This window comes from Squalius cephalus (assembly GCF_949319135.1).
Source record: "Squalius cephalus genome assembly, chromosome: 6".
Lineage (NCBI taxonomy): Eukaryota > Metazoa > Chordata > Actinopteri > Cypriniformes > Leuciscidae > Squalius > Squalius cephalus.
Window position 1 is genome coordinate 31,436,107 of NC_137127.1, and position 20,476 is coordinate 31,456,582.

Here is a 20,476-nt window from a genome sequence, read left to right on the forward strand (position 1 = left end):
ATTGTCGTCTCCACTCTAGTATGGGAGGTCGAATCGAGGGTCAAGACAGCCCTAGAAGGGGTAACGCCTCCGCCTGGTTGCCCACCGGGTCGTTTGTTTGTTCCGGAGGGGTTACGGTCCGACGTTATTCGATGGGGTCATTGCTCCAACGTGGCTTGTCATCCAGGAGTGACGCGAACCAGTTTTTTAGTTAAACAACGATTCTGGTGGCCATTAATGGCTCGCGACATTCACGATTTTGTATTGGCTTGTTCAGTCTGTGCCACTGGTAAGACATCTAACCAACCCCCAGATGGGCTACTTCGACCTCTGTCTGTCCCTTCAAGACCCTGGTCCCATATCGCTCTAGATTTTGTCACCGCCCTCCCGCCCTCCAAGGGCATGACGGTTGTTTTAACCGTAGTGGACCGGTTCTCGAAGGCGGCACATTTCATCCCCTTGCCCAAATTACCTTCAGCCAAGGAGACAGCGGTCACAGTCATAGATCACGTCTTTCGGTTACATGGCCTCCCGATGGACGTGGTCTCTGACAGAGGTTCCCAATTCGTATCCAAATTTTGGCGAGAATTTTGTAAGTTACTGGGGGCCACGGTCAGTCTGTCCTCGGGCTATCACCCCCGGAGCAATGGTCAGTCTGAACGAGCCAACCAGGACCTCGAGAGAATGTTGCGATGTTTGGTTGCCAAGAATCCGTCGTCCTGGAGCCAACAGCTTTCTATGGTGGAGTACGCCCACAATTCGTTACCAGTGTCATCCACGGGCCTCTCGCCTTTTAAGTGTAGTTTAGGTTACCAGCCACCAATTTTTCCTAGTCTGGAATCCGAGGTCGCGGTCCCCTCCGCTCACGCATTCGTCCAGAGGTGTCGCCATACTTGGACTAGAGCCCGTGAGACTCTACTCCAAGCAGGGGGGCGCATGAAGGCCAAGGCCGATCGCCACCGGTCAAAGCCTCCCGTTTACGTCGTGGGTCAAAAAGTGTGGCTTTCTACAAAGAATATTCCGCTCCGCTCCGTGTCTAACAAGTTAGCTCCCAAATTCATTGGCCCGTTTCCTGTCACCAAAATTATTAGTCCGGTGACAGTCCGACTCAAACTCCCTCCTGCGTACAGGAGAATTCATCCCGCCTTCCATGTATCCAAAATCAAGCCTGTGTTTTATTCTCACTTTAATCCGCCTGCCCCGGTTCCCCCCCCGCCGCGACTCGTAGATGGGGAACCAACTTATTCGGTACATCGCATTCTGGACTCGAGACGGAGGGGACGCGGATTTCAGTACTTGGTGGACTGGGAGGGTTACGGTCCGGAGGAGAGAAGTTGGGTACCTGCTAGAGACATTCTGGATCACTCCCTTATCGATGATTACAATCGACAGGTAAGGGTGTCTGGGAACGCCAGGCGGCGTTCCTAGGAGAGGGGGTACTGTCACGGTTCATGAATCGGCTGTCTCATGCTGATGTGTCTGTGTGAATGTAATTGTGTGGGTGTGGTTACTCGTTGTGTTGATTAGTGTCTCCAGCTGTCATCAATCTCAGTTCCCTTTATATGCCCAGTAATTTCCCTCTCATGTTGTCAGATCGTTGTGGTTGTTCCTCGGTGTGTGTCCTGTTCCTGTGCCTCGTCTGCTAAGATTCTTCGTTCTGGATTTCGTCAGTTCTTCGTGTCGTTTGATGTTCCACGGTTCCTGGTTGTCTTCACTCGAGCACGCAGTTCACCGCACCACCACCGGATCGCCATCTCGTCCCTGCTTCATCACCACCTGAGTGTTTGTCCCCGGCCTGTGTCTTTTTCTGACCATCTTTAATAAACTGAGTTTTACTTGCAATTTGCATCCTCCTGTTATTTCATCACAATAAACTGAACATTGTAGAGCATGAGCAAATTACCCACTCATGTTCCTCAACACAACAGTCTGTGGTAGAAATCATTGGTGTATCACCTTCAGCCCAATATCCATTCTTTCCTAATCTAATTACTGAATTTCCTTGTCTAACCCCCATTGATTGGAATCGTCTAACTGTCATAATATTACGTTTCCCATATTGAGGCCATACCATAAACAAAGGTAATGTTCCAGAACCTGACAACAAATTTTCATTAATGACAATTTTAATTAATGGAACATGTTTAGCAGAAGTCAAATTAAGTTGATTACCGAAAACCACTAACACAGATTCCGCTATTCGCTCAGGAATTTGACCCATTCGAATAACTTGAATATCCTCTACCATTTGATCCTTCAAATTTTGAGCCAGAAATAGACACGCTGCACGATGCGTCTCAAAATTAGATGATTTTATTAATGCATCTGCCAATTCCTTCGCTGCGTTATTAAGATGCTGACCCCCTGCTATAATATGTAGAGAACCTTGAAGAGCCTCAGTGAGTCCTTTCCCAGTCATTGTTCCCACCCACTGAGTATATTTGCTTAATTGATTCATTTGAGCAGTATTACTAATTGAATTGACAGAACCAAATACCCCCGCTATGTCTCCCCATATACTTCGAGTTTTACGATTTCGACTTCTCAGAGGATCTTTAGAGGTATAATATTTAATTTCTTTTTCCAACCAACTCCGTATATTCGTGAAATTTCCACAATAGGACTGATCAAAAACAGTAAGAAGAGATATCAAGTTATAATTAATGCGTTGTCGCACCATATGGGCTTCATTTATCAAGGTTTTGGTTTCTTTTGCTAACAAGATACCATGAGCTGGTGCCGTAGTCGTATTTGGGCAAGTTTCAGCTTTGTTTGTCTTTTCCGCAGAAAGATAAAAACACCGTCCAATTTCCCCAGTTTCTAGTTCAGTCTCACAATATTCATTTGCATCTTCCGAATGCCAAACTCGTACGTAATTTCCCTTGAATCTGGTTGTCCCTGAGGTAGTATCCCTTAGAAACCCCTCACATGGCAACACTATGGGATAGATACAGCCTTGGGCTAGTGAATCCCATATTGTAAGCATGTTTGTCCGATTCAAAATGAAGTTCATTTCCACATTAGTAGATGTTATGAGGTCTAACCCCACAATTTCACATTGTTCTTTTGAACAAATTTCTCGTCTTTGAGCACTACCAGTATACCCCCCATCTTTCACCGGCCAAATTATTCTGCTTTGTAACATTGATGATGAAAGTTACATCCACCATAGATGCCCTCACGATATTTAGCAAGGTCTTTATCATTTCGTGGCACCCAATCCCATAATCCCCATTTGGAAATAAAGGGAAGAGTAAAATGTTGGCCAGATTTCAGAGTTGCATTCCGAGTGATTCCTTGAACTCGGGGAGTCCATAATGCTTGGCTTTCTTGGTAAATGCCAAGTAAAATTAAAAATAAGCATACCATTGTCGTTGGGTATCGAGAATCACTTGCAACCATCTCTAATCAATGTCAATGAACTTGATTCCTGAAATGGAAGCAGAGAAATAATTAAACATCACTTCTTTGTTCCTAATCTTAAAAGCTAATGGATGAACAATGCTCAATATCAGGCCATCAACCGTCATTATTTGTTCATTCACTAAGCAAGGTTTAACTTGTGACTAATGATACCATCTCCTTTTAAGGCAAACACTTGTATCGATTGTTAAGAGTATCTCATATGGTTCCTACTCTCTAGATTCTAACCCTTTCTAGCAATACGTTTGACCATAATAAAATTGCCTAACTCAGGAATGTGTGAAATATCAGTAGTGGTGTGTTTTTATCCCATTGCTGTTGAGCTTCTCGCACTTTCTTATTATTGTCTTTGGTAGCTTTGTCCAGCATTGTGAAATAGCATCGTAACTTCTCTTGGAACAAAGTAGAATCTCCTCCCGTTCCCGCAGGTGGCGGTAAATCAAGAGATAGAATCATTGCTCCTCCAGTCATCAGTTACGAGTAATTTCCTCTATAAGCTGACGAACTTGTGCTTCTGTCCACATCTTCCCTTGAGAGGTTTCATCATGATTTTGCACACTGACTTGTTTAAATGATGGACCTTGACCTTCTGCTCCACCTCCTTTAGCCCAACAATCTTTTATTGAGTGACCACGCTTTCCACAGTTGCTGCAAATCTTCAACCACTTCTCTGTGTTTATGTTGTATTGAACTGTCGCCACTCCTTTTCGATTTGGCTGGTTTCCTTCTTCATTGTTTGATCTCATAGCCATCTCTAAGCGGCCAGCCCATTGCAAAATTTGGTCAAATGTTTCGCCTGGATTAACTCCAAGTGATAAGGCTTGTTGGTATTTTGAGCTAAGTCCATCCACAAGTGTGTCAGTGAACTGTACGTCATCTCTGTCCGGTTGTTTCTTCGCACATAGAGCCCATTTCTCGTAAGCATTCCACTTACGCAGAGCATATTCATCTGGAGATTCATCATCCTTTTGCTTAATCAGTGTTACTGATGTGAATGGAATTTTTCCACTTCCCAAGATTTCTTGGATTTCTTTTCGAAACACATCTAATGTTTGCCAAAGACCCAGAGGTCGTCCTTGGTCATCAACCCACAAATTTATCCATTGGGCTGTTGTTATCGAAGCTGGCAAGCGTTCCCATCTGTCTCTTGGGATTTTAGCTTTCACAATGGTGTGTATGTCTTTTAATGTCATTTGATGCGCTTCAACCAGAGAATCTAATTCTCGCCAAAACTCTGTGTTTGGATCTTGTCGCTTCAGAGGAGGCAAGGCTGTGAGAATGGCTTGACGTTCTCCAGGTGTGAATGGTCTCTCTTCTGTCATCATTTCAGATTGTAAGTCTTCCCTTTTAACAACAGGTGAAGAGAATTCAGGACCGATCTTGTCAACTGTGATCATGTCGTCATCTCTTGTCTCATCACCCCAGTCAGATCCATAATTACGAGCTGGTGTACATCGTAACATGTCTCTGTTCGGCTGGGCTGATTTAGATCTTGTTATTATTGGAGCTGCTTGTGCAGATGCAATGTACATCTTGTCAACTGGACCTCCATTTGATCTCGAAGCTTGAGGCTGTGTCAGAGGTTTAGATGAACTTGTATATTGTTCAGGCAAAGCTGGATAGATGGGTTTGTAAGGAGGAGGCGTTACTGTGGCAGCGGATTTCGCTGATGGTTGTGAATATTTCCTTTCAGCTTCAGTTATTATGTTTGTCCAATCTGGATCAAACAAATCATCATTGGTTTTATTTTCTCCATCTGAACATTTAATGGACATGATTTTGTTCAACTTGTTAAATGCTTCAATTTGAGGCTTCATTACTTCAACAAGTTGAACTGGACCGCCATTTATATCACAACAAATTCCTCCTTGTCTCACAATCCAATGAGCTGCTAATATTGGAAATGCTTGTGATTTTATCTTGTCTTTTTGAGACTCGAACCAGTGTAACTGTGCATCGATATTTGCATTTATGTCAAGTCCTTTTTTCAAAAGCTTAGCTTGTTTCTTGCTCTTTCTTTCAAGGTACCAAGCCGAAATTGTTCTGCTGTTACAGTCACTTTCTGCCATCTTGCAAAGTTACTTTGTGCTGCTCAGAACAGCAGGGATGTGTGTGTCTGTGAATGTGTTTCTGTAAGGGTGGGGCTATGGTACTCTGCTTCTCTCTCGCTCTCTCTGTATATTATGTGTGTGCGCTCAGAACTGCAAACCTATGTATGTGTGTGTATGCATATGTGCATGCATGTATGTGTGTGTGTCAGAGGCTGCCCTTTTTCTCTCTCTCTTTCCCTTCTCAAACTACAGTATATGTGTGTGTGAAGGTATGGAGCAAATTCTGAAGGGAGGGGCTGCCTCACTCTCTTTCCCTCTCTTCACTTCACAGAACAAAAGAAATTTTTTTTTAAAGAAAAGTTAACTCCAATGTTTTTCAGTATTGTTTAGTTTCCAGTTAACTCGAAACAGTTTTTTTCTTTCTTTCTTTTTCTTTTTTTAAATATTTGTGGATTTTATCTCAGATTAATTTCTTGTTTTCTTTTTCCTTTTTTTTTCTTTCTTTCTTTAAGCTTACTCGGATCAGTATCCTCAAAAATTTGAAAAGCTTTACGGTCAAAATTGGAATGCACGCGATCCTAACTATTTTAACTCGTATTACTCCAGCGTGTTAATGTTTTAGAGACTAACTTTACCCCTTTCTCTGGGAACTCGCCACACTTAACCGCTCATGTCAATCGAGCTTTGCTTGTGTTTCACCTCCTCGCCTCGAGTACGAATCTTCCGTGTGTTGGATATATTTTAGAGATTACTCTGCCATCGTTTTAAACAGTCTCGCCATATTATCCAACCACCAATCAGTGAAACCAGCAAATAATAGTTTAACCGTCTTACAGCTAATTCTCCCAAATTTTTGACTAGATGGTCTTTTTTCTAAAAAAGATCCTTCTCAATCCCAGCATATCAAATAACTTTAGAGGTTTACTTTTCAGAGAATTTAAATAAGCCAAATTAAATTGAATTATTTTTTATTTTTTTATCATACTATGTTTTATATTTTATTTGGCAAAATCACAGGTTCCTTAAACAACACAGTTCTTTGTAGCAGTTACAGACATTGTCTCTAATCATCAGGTAGACTTAGAACTTTTTATAAGAATAAAAAAAGTCTTACCTTAATGACTTAGAGTAGACCAATGCCTGGATATACTATCCTGTTCGTCGTGACGCCAAGCTGTTGATTTAAAAATCTGGCTTTCCCCTGTTGTTTAGTTTCATGGAAACAGACACCAGTGATTTTGCCAAGAGATCTCTTATTTATTTATAAGACATATAAAACATAGGAGGAAGAGACAATGGACCAAGCGAAGGTCTAATTCAGCTTCTCAGTCATCTTTCCTACATTTCCATCTCTTCCTGATTTTTGGACAAAGAATTTGGTTTTTATACAGTGACCAGGAAAAAAACTACATCAACATAGGAACACATACATTCAGCCAAAGAACATATGGTTTCCATTAACATAGGAATGTATACACTACATATACATTTCAGTCTCCAACTCAGCACACAAAGTCCCCCAAAGTCTCTCTTCCTCCCACATCTTCACAAAATACATTGAGTACAAATGATTATGAATGTATATAAAAAAGTAATAAAAAAGATGCATAATACTAATGATTATAAATATTAATAAAAAGTAATAATAATACTAAAAAACATTAAATGATGAAATTTGAGTCTTCATCAGCGTGTTCCCAAATGGATGCAGGGAAGAGTCCAAGAGAATGTACGCCATACTGGACGAGCAGAGCAATCGCTCCCTGGCGCGGTCGGAGTTCTTCGAGGGTTTTAAGATCTCCGGAAGCTCCTACTCATATACTCTCAAGACCTGTGCGGGGTGTTCAGAGACAGCGGGGAGGAGAGCAAGCGGTTACACTGTGGAGCCGGTGGACAAGAAATTGAGCATTCCTCTGCCTACACTCCTCGAGTGCAACCAAATCCCTAACGTTCACTCCGAGATTCCTACGCCAGAAGCAGCCTACCATCATGCCCACCTGAAGCGCATCGCCGACAAGATTCCGCCTCTGGATCCGGACGCCAAAATACTCCTCTTACTGGGTAGAGACATCTTACAGGCACACAAGGTCCGAGAGCAGATAAGCGGCCCAGGAGATGCACCGTTTGCTCAAAGGCTTGACCTAGGATGGGTTGTCGTTGGTGATGTGTGTCTTGGAGGTGCCCACAGACCACTTGAAGTGAGGAGTTACAAAACAGCCATCTTAGAGAACGGTCGTACGAGTTATCTTCAGCCATGCAACAACCAGATCAGAGTGAAAGAGGTATTTGGTGAAGTGCCTAAAACTCAGCATCATCCAGCACCAACCGCCACCCATGGCTTAATGATGCTTAGTGGAGACTGCCTGGGGCAGACTGTCTTCGCTCGTACTCCCGACGACCACAGACTCGCTCCATCCATGGAGGATCTAGAGTCTCTGAAGATAATGGAAGCTGAGTGCTATCAGGACAGCTCCAAAAGTTGGGTTGAACCTTTACCCTTCCGGTCGCCAAGACAGCGGCTGCCTAACAACAGGAAACAGGCTTTCGACCGTCTTGTCTCACTCCGGCGCTCATTGGAAAAACGATCACAGATGAAAGCAGATTTCCTAGAGTTTATGGAGAAGATGCTTAAGAAGGCACATGCAGAAGTTGCCCCGCCAGTGCAGCCTGGACAAGAGTGCTGGTACCTGCCCCTGTTCGGTGTGTACCATCCTAGGAAGCCAGATAAGATCCGTGTGGTCTTCGGCAGCAGCGCGTCATGCGAAGGAGTGTCGCTCAACGATGTCTTGCTCACTGGCCCTGACCTTAATAATAGCCTGCTAGGTGTTCTTATGAGGTTCAGGAAGGAACAGGTGGCGATCACCGCCGACATCGAGCACATGTTCCACTGCTTTGTCGTTAAGGAGGACCACCGCGATTTTCTCCGCTTCCTGTGGTATAGAAACAACGACCCTACCTCCGACATCGTGGACTACAGAATGCGAGTTCACCTTTTTGGGAACAGTCCCTCGCCTGCCGTTGCAGTGTATGGTCTGCGACGGGCAGCTAAGGAAGCAGAAGCTGACTATGGCAGTGATGCAAGAAGATTCATCGACCGCGAGTTCTACGTTGACGACGCTTTAAAGTCCTTCGGCACAGAGGAAGAGGCCATCAGCGTCCTCGGGCGAGCACAGAAGATGCTTGCAGCTTCTAACCTCAGGCTGCACAAAATTGCTTCAAATCGACTGGCAGTCATCGAAGCATTTCCAACCGAAGATCGCACCAAGGACGTCAACAACCTAGATCTCTTTGTTGATGATCTGCCCATTCAACGTAGCCTTGGACTGTTCTGGAACATGCGCACAGACACCTTCATGTTTCAAATCAAAGATGATCAGAAGTCATTCACTCGCAGAGGGGTACTCTCAACCGTGAACAGCCTCTACGATCCTCTAGGGTTCCTTGCACCCATCACGGTTCATGGAAGAATGATACTCAGGGAACTCACCACGTAATCAGAGGACTGGGACTCACCTCTTCCCAAAGACATGGAGATTGAGTGGACTAGATGGAAACAGTCACTCCAAGACCTAGAGGGGCTCCAGATACCATGCCCTTATACGTCCTTCTCCACCGCAGGTGCGCTAAGAAGAGAGCTCTGTGTCTTTGCAGACGCATCAGTCAAGGCAATAGCAGCCGTTGCCTACATCAAGGTGACAAGCCACCAAGAACAGACTGAGATTGGCTTCGTCTTCGGGAAGGCAAAGTTGGCCCCCCAACCTGGCTTAACTATCCCTAGACTTGAGCTCTGTGCAGCTGTACTCGCCATTGAGATCGCCGAGATGGTAGTCACAGAGATGGACACAACATTCGACAACATCACCTACTACACAGATTGTATTAGCAAGGTTGTATTAGGGTACATCCAGAACCAGTCAAGGAGATTCTATGTCTACGTACACAACAGGATCCAACGAATCCATCAATCACCTTGTTCCGGTCAGTAGAAGTACGTCCCAACGCACCTCAACCCAGCTGACATTGGGTCAAGAACTGTGACACCAGCTTTGCTTAGCAGCACAACTTGGCTCAAAGGACCAGCCTTTCTCCATGATGCATCTTCGCATTCACCTGAGCTTCAAGAGACTTATAACCTTATTGACCCTGACACTGACTCTGAAGTGCGTCCTCAGGTGGCGACAAGTCTCACACGTTACCAGAGATGTGGTGCACCCACAACGCTTTGAACGCTTCTCCAAGTTCAGCACTCTCCTCACAGCCATAGCGCACCTCATCCACATGGCTCATTCCTTTGCCCACTCCACCCAGAATGAATGTCAGGGCTGGCACATCTGTCGCTCTACAGAGGAAGAGTTGCTAAGGGCCAAAGTGTGCATTGTGAAGAGTGTTCAGAATGAGTGCTATACAGAGGAACTTAAGTGTATCAACTCAGGATCCAACATCCCATCTTCCAGCAGCCTGTGGAAATTGGACCCCATCATGGACCAAGATCAACTTCTTAGAGTGGGCGGTCGGATTGGACAGTCAGATCTGAGCACGGACGAGACTCACCCCATCATCATTCCTGGCCGACATCATCTCGCAACCCTGCTTGTGTCTCACTATCATGAAGCAGTGAAACACCAAGGAAGACATCTGACCGAAGGTGCCATTCGAGCGGCGGGGTTCTGGCTGGTAGGAGCTAAACGCTGCATCAGCAGTCTGCTTCACAGATGTATCACTTGTAGAAGGCTGAGGGGAAAGACCGAACATCAGCAGATGGCAGCTCTGCCAGCAGAACGGCTACAAGTAGCACCTCCTTTCACCTACGTAGGTGTCGACGTCTTTGGACCATGGGACATTGTCTCACGCCGCACAAGAGGAGGAGTCTCCAACTCTAAACGATGGGCTGTGATGTTCTCATGCATGTGCTCAAGGGCAGTTCACATCGAGGTAATTGAAGCAATGAGTACCAGCAGCTTTATCAACGCCTTGAGGAGGTTCTTTGCAGTCAGGGGCCCTGCAAAGCAGATTCGCTCTGACTGCGGAACTAACTTCGTCGGCGCCTCTCGTGAGCTGGAGATGGACAAGACTAATCCAGGCTTCAACAGTGTGGAAGAGTACCTGGACACACAGAGCTGCACCTGGGTATTCAACCCGCCCCACGCGTCTCATATGGGTGGCGCGTGGGAACGCATGATTGGCATTGCCCGCCGTATTTTGGACTGCATGCTGCTTGAGCAGAGGAGGTCTCACCTTACACATGAAGTTCTGATCACACTTATGGCCGAGGTAGCTGCAATCATGAATGCTAGACCGCTCATCCCAGTATCATCGGATCCGGAATCGCCTGTCATCCTCACCCCAGCAATGCTCCTGACTCTCAAGACAGGCTCTGCTCCTCCTCCTCCGTCAGGAAGCTTTGAGGAAGCGCATCTCATCAGAGAGGAGTGGAAGCGGGTTCAGGGCCTAGCAGACATGTTTTGGAACAGGTGGAAACATGAATACCTCAAAACATTGCAGCTTCGGCACAAATGGCAAGGAAAAAGGCAGAACCTCCAGGAAGGAGACATAGTTCTCTTGAAAGACAATCAGGCAAAGAGAAATCAATGGCCTACGGGCATCATCACAAAAACCTTTCCAGGAGAAGATGGATTGGTCCGGAAGGTTCAAGTGGAAGTCGTCAAGGATGGACCCAGAAAGACTTTTTCTCGGCCCATTAAAGAAGTGGTTCTGCTTCTCTCTCCAAAGACTGATTCTGTTAATTAATGTGGGCTCTTTAAAGCCCCCAAGCGGGGAGTGTCATGCCGCTTGAAAATGTGTTTGTTTCAGCAATTCAGTGTGGTTTGTTTAACTTGTAACCATAGTAATTTAGAACTAGTGCATGTTGGGAAACAGGAAGTAAAATTGCCATGCGGTAATCAGCTACAGGAATGTGTGAGCTCTATCAGTTGTTTCTGAGTCGATCGCTTTTCCTTCTCCCTTTTTGCTAAGGCAACGTCTGTAAGTATTTCTCATCGTGTAATATTTGGTTACTGCTTACTTTTAATTTTGTAAGATTATTGAGACGGCTAAATTAGCTTTGTTTATTGCTGCTGGTTGTTTCTACTAACTTGATTGTGTTTATCATATAGGCTACACTGCTATGTTAGCTAAGTGGTGCTACTTACACTGTTACTGTGTATTTGGGTTTGATTAATAATATAGACATCTCATTGTACTGTATTGCAGTTTCACAAAATTCCCAGTAAACTTCATGTAAATGAATCAACTGTGTCCTGGAGTTTCTTGGGAGTGTTTAAGCTGAATGGAACATAGCCCATGACACTGATGAAGAACTAAATCATTCATTAATGATTACTGCATCAGCAACAAATAAAGAGTCTGTCTGATTAATAGATTAAGTAATATGAGTTGCTATTAATTAAATGTGTGTAACAAAAAATGCATTATTTTTTTATCAACACTTGAATGTAGGTACGTTTCATAAAATAAGCAACAATTTGAGCAAAAAGCTGAGAAAACCGTGTTTTTTGTCAAAGACTACATCTGGATGGGATTCAGAATGATGATCAAAACACAAATGGAGTAGATCGAGTCCATCAACATCCCCAAAGCTTCACAGTCCTATAGCTCGTCCTGGGTCAACATTTTATTCTGTAACATTAGGCAGTTTTGCTTTATATGCTGTTTAATATTGATGATCGCGTTATTTTACATATGCATAAGCTTACATATGCTATCACTTGTTTCTGCTTCTTCTTCGTCTATGTTTTGATCAGGAGATTCAGTACTCTTTTGGAAGATGCATAATAGCGCACCCTACCATATAACAGTGAAAAGGTAGAAAGATGGAAATTTCTGTTGTCTTACAAATGACAGAAATTTCCATCAATGGCGGGGTAAGAGTTAATTGCCACATTGGGTAAAAGCTATGTAGTTCCAGTTGTCTGCTTTAATTAATCATTAGATAATGATTTACAAAGATATCATTGTTATGACTTACTTGTTGAGGCACATGTCAAGTCACCTTCATTTATATTGCACTTTTAACAATACAGATTGTTTCAAAGCAGCTTTACAGTGATAATAGTAAATTAATGGAACAGAGATTGTTTTGGTTTTACAGCAGCTCTAGGAAAAAGTTATTTTCCAGCTAAAGTAAGGTTTTTTTTGATTGATTCATTTCCACTTCCATGACTATTAACTTTTGTTAATTAATGTCATGGTTATGGTTTTTTACATCACCACTAAAGTTTGAGGTCTGTGGGACGTTTGCACAGAGAATGTAATGTCAGAGCATCAGAACTACTGACTGCTGTTACACAGTGTCTAAACAAGACATGACCGTTATCATGTTTCACCACAACAGCTGTCTACACTGGACGTGACAGACCATTGCAAATCCATTTGCCCTTAGTATCAGAAGTACCACAAGTGCTTGGAGTATGTCAGAAATAGAACAAGGCATCAGTTTACTGTCTGGGATTTGTTGTTGTGTAGCGTCGCGCCGCATCCAGTGTAATCAGTATCACTGATAACGCTTTTGTCCAGTGTAGACAGAGTTACGAAATAGCAGTGCCCAGTCGCATGCTCAGTATCCCACCTTTGAATCCTCAAACTTTAAACAGACATATGGCACTGGATGCACCGGTTCATCTGCTAGAAATTGAAATCCATGGCTTAGTTTGGATGTCAAAACCAAAATTACATTTTTGCAAATCATTAGCTAATGATTAATAAAAGCAAACCACTGGAAGCTGAAATACATGGCTTCGACCCATTGTGGTAATTAACAAATTTATCTATTCATCAGAAAAAAATCATTAATGACTGGATTAGTTCTTCATGAGTCATATATTAACTCATGAACATCTGTGCATTATTTAAGCACAAATTAATGCATATTAGTCTATCCACATTGGTTCTGTAGTTATTTTCCCAGGGCAGTATTGAATCAAGCTGGCACATGCCGGTGCTTCCCCATAATATGGCTGACTACCCATGTAAGCCCCTCTCCCCACCTCATTAGGCCTCTGAGCAGCAGATGGAGCTTAAAGAGACACACTGCAGCCTGCCTCTCATACCCTGATCATCTGCCATTAATGTGCTGGATAAATGTTTAAACAGCAAAGGCAGACAGAATGCTAAATACAGAGATGATCTCCACATGCTCTTCCTTTCAGCCATGGGGGTCTGGATGGGAGGGCAGGGCTGTATGGAATATGGTCAGAGGGTGGAAACCTGTTGATGAGTCTTGGTTCAGTGAGAGATTCTCATAAATAATACCGTATGTCTGTGGACAGATATAAAACAGAATTTTTTTGTGAAGATATAATTGAACATACTACAGAGAAAGATTGTTAAATAGACATTTTATTTATTATTAAATAAATTATTAATGGTGTTAACTTGCTCCTGACCTCTGACCCCTTGTGCTTTTCTTTCTTTGTAGATGGAGTCTGTATAACCGCTGACTGCACACAGTCAGGTAAAGATATTTTACAACATACTAATAAGAATTGATCTTGTAATGTCAAATAGTCAACTAATAGCCTTTCTTGCACATTTATTACTGTGTCATGAAACCCTCTGTTTTAGCACTGCTCGTTCACATCTCAGATTTGAAAATGACAAAAAAAAAAGTGTGTGGAAAGAAGGTGGGAAGAGGGGAGACAACAACTAATAAAACACAGACCTATAACACACTCATTATACAGTCAAAAGAATATTTAAATGTAAGTGGTGAGAAAACAAACAAAGAAAGTTGGAGGCACCTTGATGTATTTAAACAAATATATAACCCTATGACAACAAACTCACAAAAATCGTATCATTAGAGACTACTAACAACTTTCATGAACAAATCAAATGTTTTGTTAATTCTTGAAATACATTTACATTTAATCATTTAGCTTTTATACAAAGTGACTTACAAATGAGAAAAGCAATAGAAGCAATCAAACCATCAATAGGGCAAAAATATGCAATAGCATAAGTGCTGTGACTAGTCCCAGTTAGTCTAGCACAGTACATGTAGCAAGGTGTTTTTTTATAGATATAATAGTAAGTGTTAGTGTTAATAGGTCAAAATATCAACAAATCAGCATTATAACTTTATAGAACTATATAGGTCTATATGAAAAATGAGGAAGAACATTTAAAATGTCTAAAAATATTTTCATTACGTTTACAAGCACTACAATCTCTGAACAAATGACACACATCAGTTTAACACAGAAAGAATAAAGGCATAGTTAATTTTTTGTCCATTCTTTGAATTTTCGGTCTACATTATTGGTTCGGTCTACATATACTCTTAAAGGGATAGTTCACTTTGAAATTAAATTTTGGTATGTTTTAGCTTACCTCAAGGGAATCCAAGATGTAGGTGTCTTTGTTTCCGCAGTAGTTTCAATTTTGATATTTTTAAGTCAAACCGTTCTTGTCTGTCAGTCATATAATGCAGGTCTATGGTCACCACCTCAAGAGCATGCACAGAGAAGTCCAAATTAAACAATTCCCCATCGTAAGTACACATTGATGGCCTAAGACACGAAACGAGCGGTTTGTGTGAGAAAACAAACAGTATTTATATCGTTTTTACCTCTTGTACACAACCACATCCAAGTGATCTGAGGGTGCGCGTGCTTCCGGCGCTTTCTTCTTCTTGTTTTTTTTTTTTTTTTTATGGCGGATCGCAAACAAATATGTGCATTACCGCCACCTATCTCAGAAATGGACCATTGACACTTTCCTATACTTCTTTAACCTATCAACCGACATAAATTCCGCTTATTTACCCGCATAGAGGCTTAATAGAATTTCATCCGGCGCTGCGTGTTCAGCTCCTCCGTCCACTCTCCGCCCCCATGACAGGAAAAAAAAAAAAACACATCCAGGCGTCCAAGTGATCTGAGGGCGAGCGCGCTTCCTGGTGTGTGACGTGTGCGCGCTGCGCAAGCGCCGGAAAATGGTCATTTTTCCGCAGCGCCGGATGAAATTCTATGAAGCCTCTCTGCGGGTAAGGGGAATTTATGTCGGTTGATAGGTTAAATACGTATAGGAAAGTGTCAATGGTCCATTTCTGAGATAGGTGGCGGTAATGCACATATTTGTTTGCGAAGAAGAAAGCGCCAGAAGCGGCCGCGCCCTCAGATCACTTGGATGTGGTTGTGTACAAAAGGTAAAAACGATATAAATACTGTTAGTTTTCTCACACAAACCGCTCGTTTCGTGTCTTAGGCCATCAATGTGTACTTACGATGGGGAATTGTTTAATTTGGACTTCTCTGTGCATGCTCTTTCAGATAGTGACCATAGACCTGCATTATACGACTGACAGACAAGAACGGTTTGACCTAAAAATATCAAAATTGAAACTACTGCGAAAACAAAGACACCTACATCTTGGATGCCCTTGAGGTAAGCTAAAACATACCAAAATTTAATTTCAAAGTGAACTATCCCTTTAATACATAATGTTCTCTGGCATTGTAGCATCCCGTCTTATTGAGAACATGGATCCAACGGTGAACCCCTGTGACAACTTCTATCAGTACGCCTGTGGTGGCTGGCTAAAGAAGAACATCATACCTGAGACCAGTTCACGTTACAGTACCTTTGACATCCTCAGAGATGAACTGGAGGTGGTACTCAAAGGTAGAACAACAACTTATTACTGTTATGGGCTGTAGGATTAGTTATAAGCCACTGAAAATAATTATACATGCAATAAAAGCCAATAAGACTGCTTAAAAGAAAAAACAGGAATTTTCTTTGCTTTTAGTTTTATAAAAGTGAAGAAATGGCTGGAAATCATAGGGAGAAGGGGGTGGGTTATACACTATGTACTTATGCACTATGAGGATTTTCACGCTGGGTAGTTATAGGAACTTAAGTTATAGGAACTAGCCACGGGGTGGTTCCTCGAGAAATTAATGTTCCCCTCGAGCCATTTTCCTGGATGCATTCACACAACCAGTAGGAACTCTGAAGTGACGTAAGCCACGCTTGTTGTTGTGACTTTTATTTTGACGGACATGGCGGACATTTATTTTGACAACGCTGAGAATGCCAGAGCCTGAGCACACAGCACTCCCTTTCTTCATCTTCACTAGTTTCAGATCTGTTTAACACTCTTGTCTAATATGTTATTAGATAGAACTGTAATACGAAGAAAGAAAACAGTATATGAAAAGAATATTAGTGTTTGCCGTGTGGTTGTCGCTAGCTCAATGTCGCTAGCTAAGCAGAAATACATAATCATGTTTGGCTTGGTCCCCTCAAAGTCGCGTTGGATTTTCTCCTTAGCATAAAAATAGAGAGGTCCATCTATCACTGTTTTCCATGTTAGTGGAGTTAGTTCGTGGAGTAAATATATAGGCTATAAACTGTGTGTGTACACATGGATGAGTGAATACATTGATGTTTTTAACATGACTGTGGTATGAAGCAGGTCGCGATTGCTAATGAGAGACAGATATCAGTGCCACATGCGAGTCCTGCAGATATAAAGGAATAAGGACATTTCATTCTATCGAACTACCCTCAAGTGCTGAATTAATACTCACACAGGTCAGTTTATTAGACGAATTTGTGAGGCAATGCAGCGCTGTTTCACTTGGTCTACACTATCACACTAAACTGCATTTGAGTGTGTTGAAAGTTATAATGTTATTCTAAGTGTTAGTTTGTCTGTATGAGACTAGCAGTAAGCTAGATCAACATTAGAATAACATACTGGTCATATTTTAACATTTCATTTTATGTTGAGCTATATAACATTGATTAATTTTATGTACATTTGCTCACCTCTACATTTGCACGTCTCTGTCAAGTCGAAGTTTGTCACAGACGTGGAGCTCTCGGCATCTCGAAAACGCCACGCTGATATTGATCCGCGTTTTAGTTCTCCTTTTGTCCTAAAGTCTGCTTGCTTTGCTCCATAATGTTTGAACGAAACATCAACAGTGTGAGTGTGCCGCTAGACGTTACACAGTTGTCCACGTCTGTCGCCATGGTTACTATGGCAGTACGAGCATAAACCAGGGATAACGCGGATATTACATCATTGACAGGCGACAAGTGAACAGGGATGAGCCATTATTTAAAACTGTAATTTCTCTGAAATTCAAAATCTATGGGAACTTTTGGGATATTGTAAGTACACAACTGCAGGAAATATATCACACTGTGCAAATGATTTTTGGATATTTTATCACAAAATTCTAACATATTTTACCTTTAAAGTGCACTTTTTCTTTTTGGAATTTTCAGTGTGAACACACTACTCGCACTATTTATACAACAAAACGTCATAGAATCGTGCATAAGTTCATGACTTGGGACGCACCTAAAGATAATTAAAAAAAAAAGTCCTAGAACAAAGACACAAGGGAAGCATTACAAGAACAAAGATACACATGAAATAAACAATGCTTTAAGTTTGTCAGGTAGGTCTAACAATAGTATTCCGGTAAGAAATACACGAGTCAATTCAGCCCTCATATGCCTTGAGGTAGCTTTCTGTGTGCACGTTTTGGATAAGTGCCTAGCTGCACACAGAAAACCATCCAGAATTGAGTTCTATAAATATAATTTCAGATATGAGTTTAGTTCTCTTGGCCACTAAAGCAGCACATAAGAACAGGTAGAATTCATTCAAGTTACAGTTTATTTATGACTGATCTGATCTATTTAAAGCTGCAATCTAACTGCGAAATTTAAAGCTGTACCTCTTGTTCCGCTTTACACAGTAGTGAGACCTGTCAGACAAATACAATTTAATCTGGAAATAGTGTGTCTTGAGTAACAGAGAGAGCAATAATGTTATGCTACAGGGTTGTACAGGATGTGGACTGATGACGTAGGGATGGCTCTGGGCTGAGGCCTCAATCTGAATACCCTCAACTCCTTAGATGGGGCATAGATAAGGAAGCATGTGTTAATGCACACTGTGTTAATGATCATGTTCCAGGTGGTGGAGGGAGGGTGGCTTGACCTGATAAGTGCGGGAGGTTTAGCTGGAGAGGTTAGGAGCTGTGGGGGGCTGGGCACAGAGAAATGCTTCTGGATGTATTGTGGAGTTAAATGTTATTGAATCTGTGGGGAGCTCAAGATTCAGGGATCAGTTGCTACCACAGCTATCACTTAACCTTGGCAGTAGCGCTTGTCAAAACATCTTACTCAGACTCTTTTCCACAGTCTCTCTCTCCTCTCTCTCTCTCTCTCTCTCTCTCTCTCTCTCTCTCTCTCTGCGCCTCTATAATTTTAAAAATTAATGATTTGTTTCAATCAGTGTTTTTTTCATGAGCTTTTCAGAATGGTAATAAGTTCTTGCTTTAAAAGGACAACAGGCAAAAATCAACAAAAAAGTATTATTATTATTATAAAAAGCCAATTAGTATCGCCTTGATGAGAATTTCCATGACTTCTTTCACCTTATTTAATGTTAAATTAATTGAAAATCATTGCTAACCAATGAACAAACACTGAAGGTAAAATTTAATAAAAGAATCCTCAAGGAGTAGTGAGGATTGTGACTTCCCTAGAGAAATATCAATCCCCTCATTAGCATTTCCAGTGTGTTGAGCTTTTGAGGGATGAAAGGGAATTTTGATTGGAAAATAAGTGTCTATTTAGAGATTTGATTAGATTTTTATGCAAATGCATCGTTGATGAAATTAGTGTTCAGGGCCTATGCTTCAGTTTCCCAACCCTGGCATTAAACTGATGGTGCAGGCCATTTAACTTATTGGTAGCAATCATGTTGTTATCTACATAGCACAGCTGATTGGTTGCTATTGCATCAGCGGCCAATGAGATGGCTGCTCAAACATTCAAATACTTGGCATTGTTTGTTTTTAACAGTCTGCAGCACGCTTTCAGAATGCTAATGCAGAATCTAAGGTAAGGAAAAATGATCTTTTATTCTACATCTCTGCACATGTTGTGTGTTCCCGTTATTAATTCATAAATTACGGAAGCCCTGAACCGCAAGGTGGAAAAATAAAATAAAAAAACTTATCTTGTTATTTCAAGATATTAAAGGAATGGTTCGGAGTAAAATCAACCTAGGGTCCTTTGCACCATGACCTCGAGCCAAACACCCCCCCAGAAGCCTTTTTTCCCTTGGTCGAACATTATTAAAGTTAGAGCTTATAGAGATATCAGCCGAATAGCAGGCGCAGGCTTGAAAGTGCAGGCGCTAATGGAACCTAGGTTGTATCTCGTAAATTACCCCACTAATAATGCCCAGAATGGTACCAAACTTCTACAGTAGTACAAATAGGTTATGTACTCATAAAACGAGGCATTGGAAAGTTTGTAAGTACATCAGGAGTTTATTTAAATAACACTTGCCTGATGGCTCATGTTACTGCTAACATGGACATCGAGGTCACTTCAGTGTTTTGGGAAAAGCACGTAAAAGTCCTGGCAGCTTCTGGGGGGTGTTTGGCTCGAGGTCATGGTGCAAAGGACCATAAGGTTGATTTACTCCGAACCATCCCTTTAAGTCGTTATTTCGACATATTATCTCGTTATTTCGACATAATATTTGTTGAATTCTGAATTTTACACACTTAAGTTGAAAGCAGTTTGTTTGTGGATATCTGCAACATTTATCAAATTCACGGATAATTGTGCGTGCATTTATTAATCATTCCATCCATCCATCTTCCTCTGCTTATCCGGGGCCGGGTCGCGGGGGCAGCAGTCAAAGCAGAGATGCCCAGACTTCCCTCTCCCTAGACACTTCCTCCAGCTCTTCCGGGGGGACACCGAGGCGTTCCCAGGCCAGCCGGGAGACATAGTCTCTCCAGCATGTCCTAGGTCTTCCCCGGGGTCTCCTTCCAGTGGGACGCGCCCGGAACACCTTCCCAGGAAGGCGTCCAGGAGGCATCCGGAACAGATGCCCGAGCCACCTCAGCTGACCCCTCTCGATGTGGAGGAGCAGCAGCTCTACTCTGAGCTCCTCCCGAGTGACCGAGCTTCTCACCCTATCTCTAAGGGATCGCCCAGCCACCCTGCGGAGAAAGCTC

General features: G+C 42.4%; 1 protein-coding gene across 1 annotated transcript in view; it reads left to right on the forward strand.

Moving 5' to 3' along the window:
• LOC307160182 (neprilysin-like) overlaps positions 1–20,476 on the forward strand; it is a 339,754-nt gene that overhangs the window by 85,734 nt on the left and 233,544 nt on the right. Inside the window, exons 3-4 of the mRNA XM_079874086.1 lie at positions 13,888–13,923; positions 15,933–16,094. Coding sequence (XP_079730212.1) covers positions 13,888–13,923; positions 15,933–16,094 — 198 coding nt within the window. The remainder of the gene's footprint in view (positions 1–13,887; positions 13,924–15,932; positions 16,095–20,476) is intronic.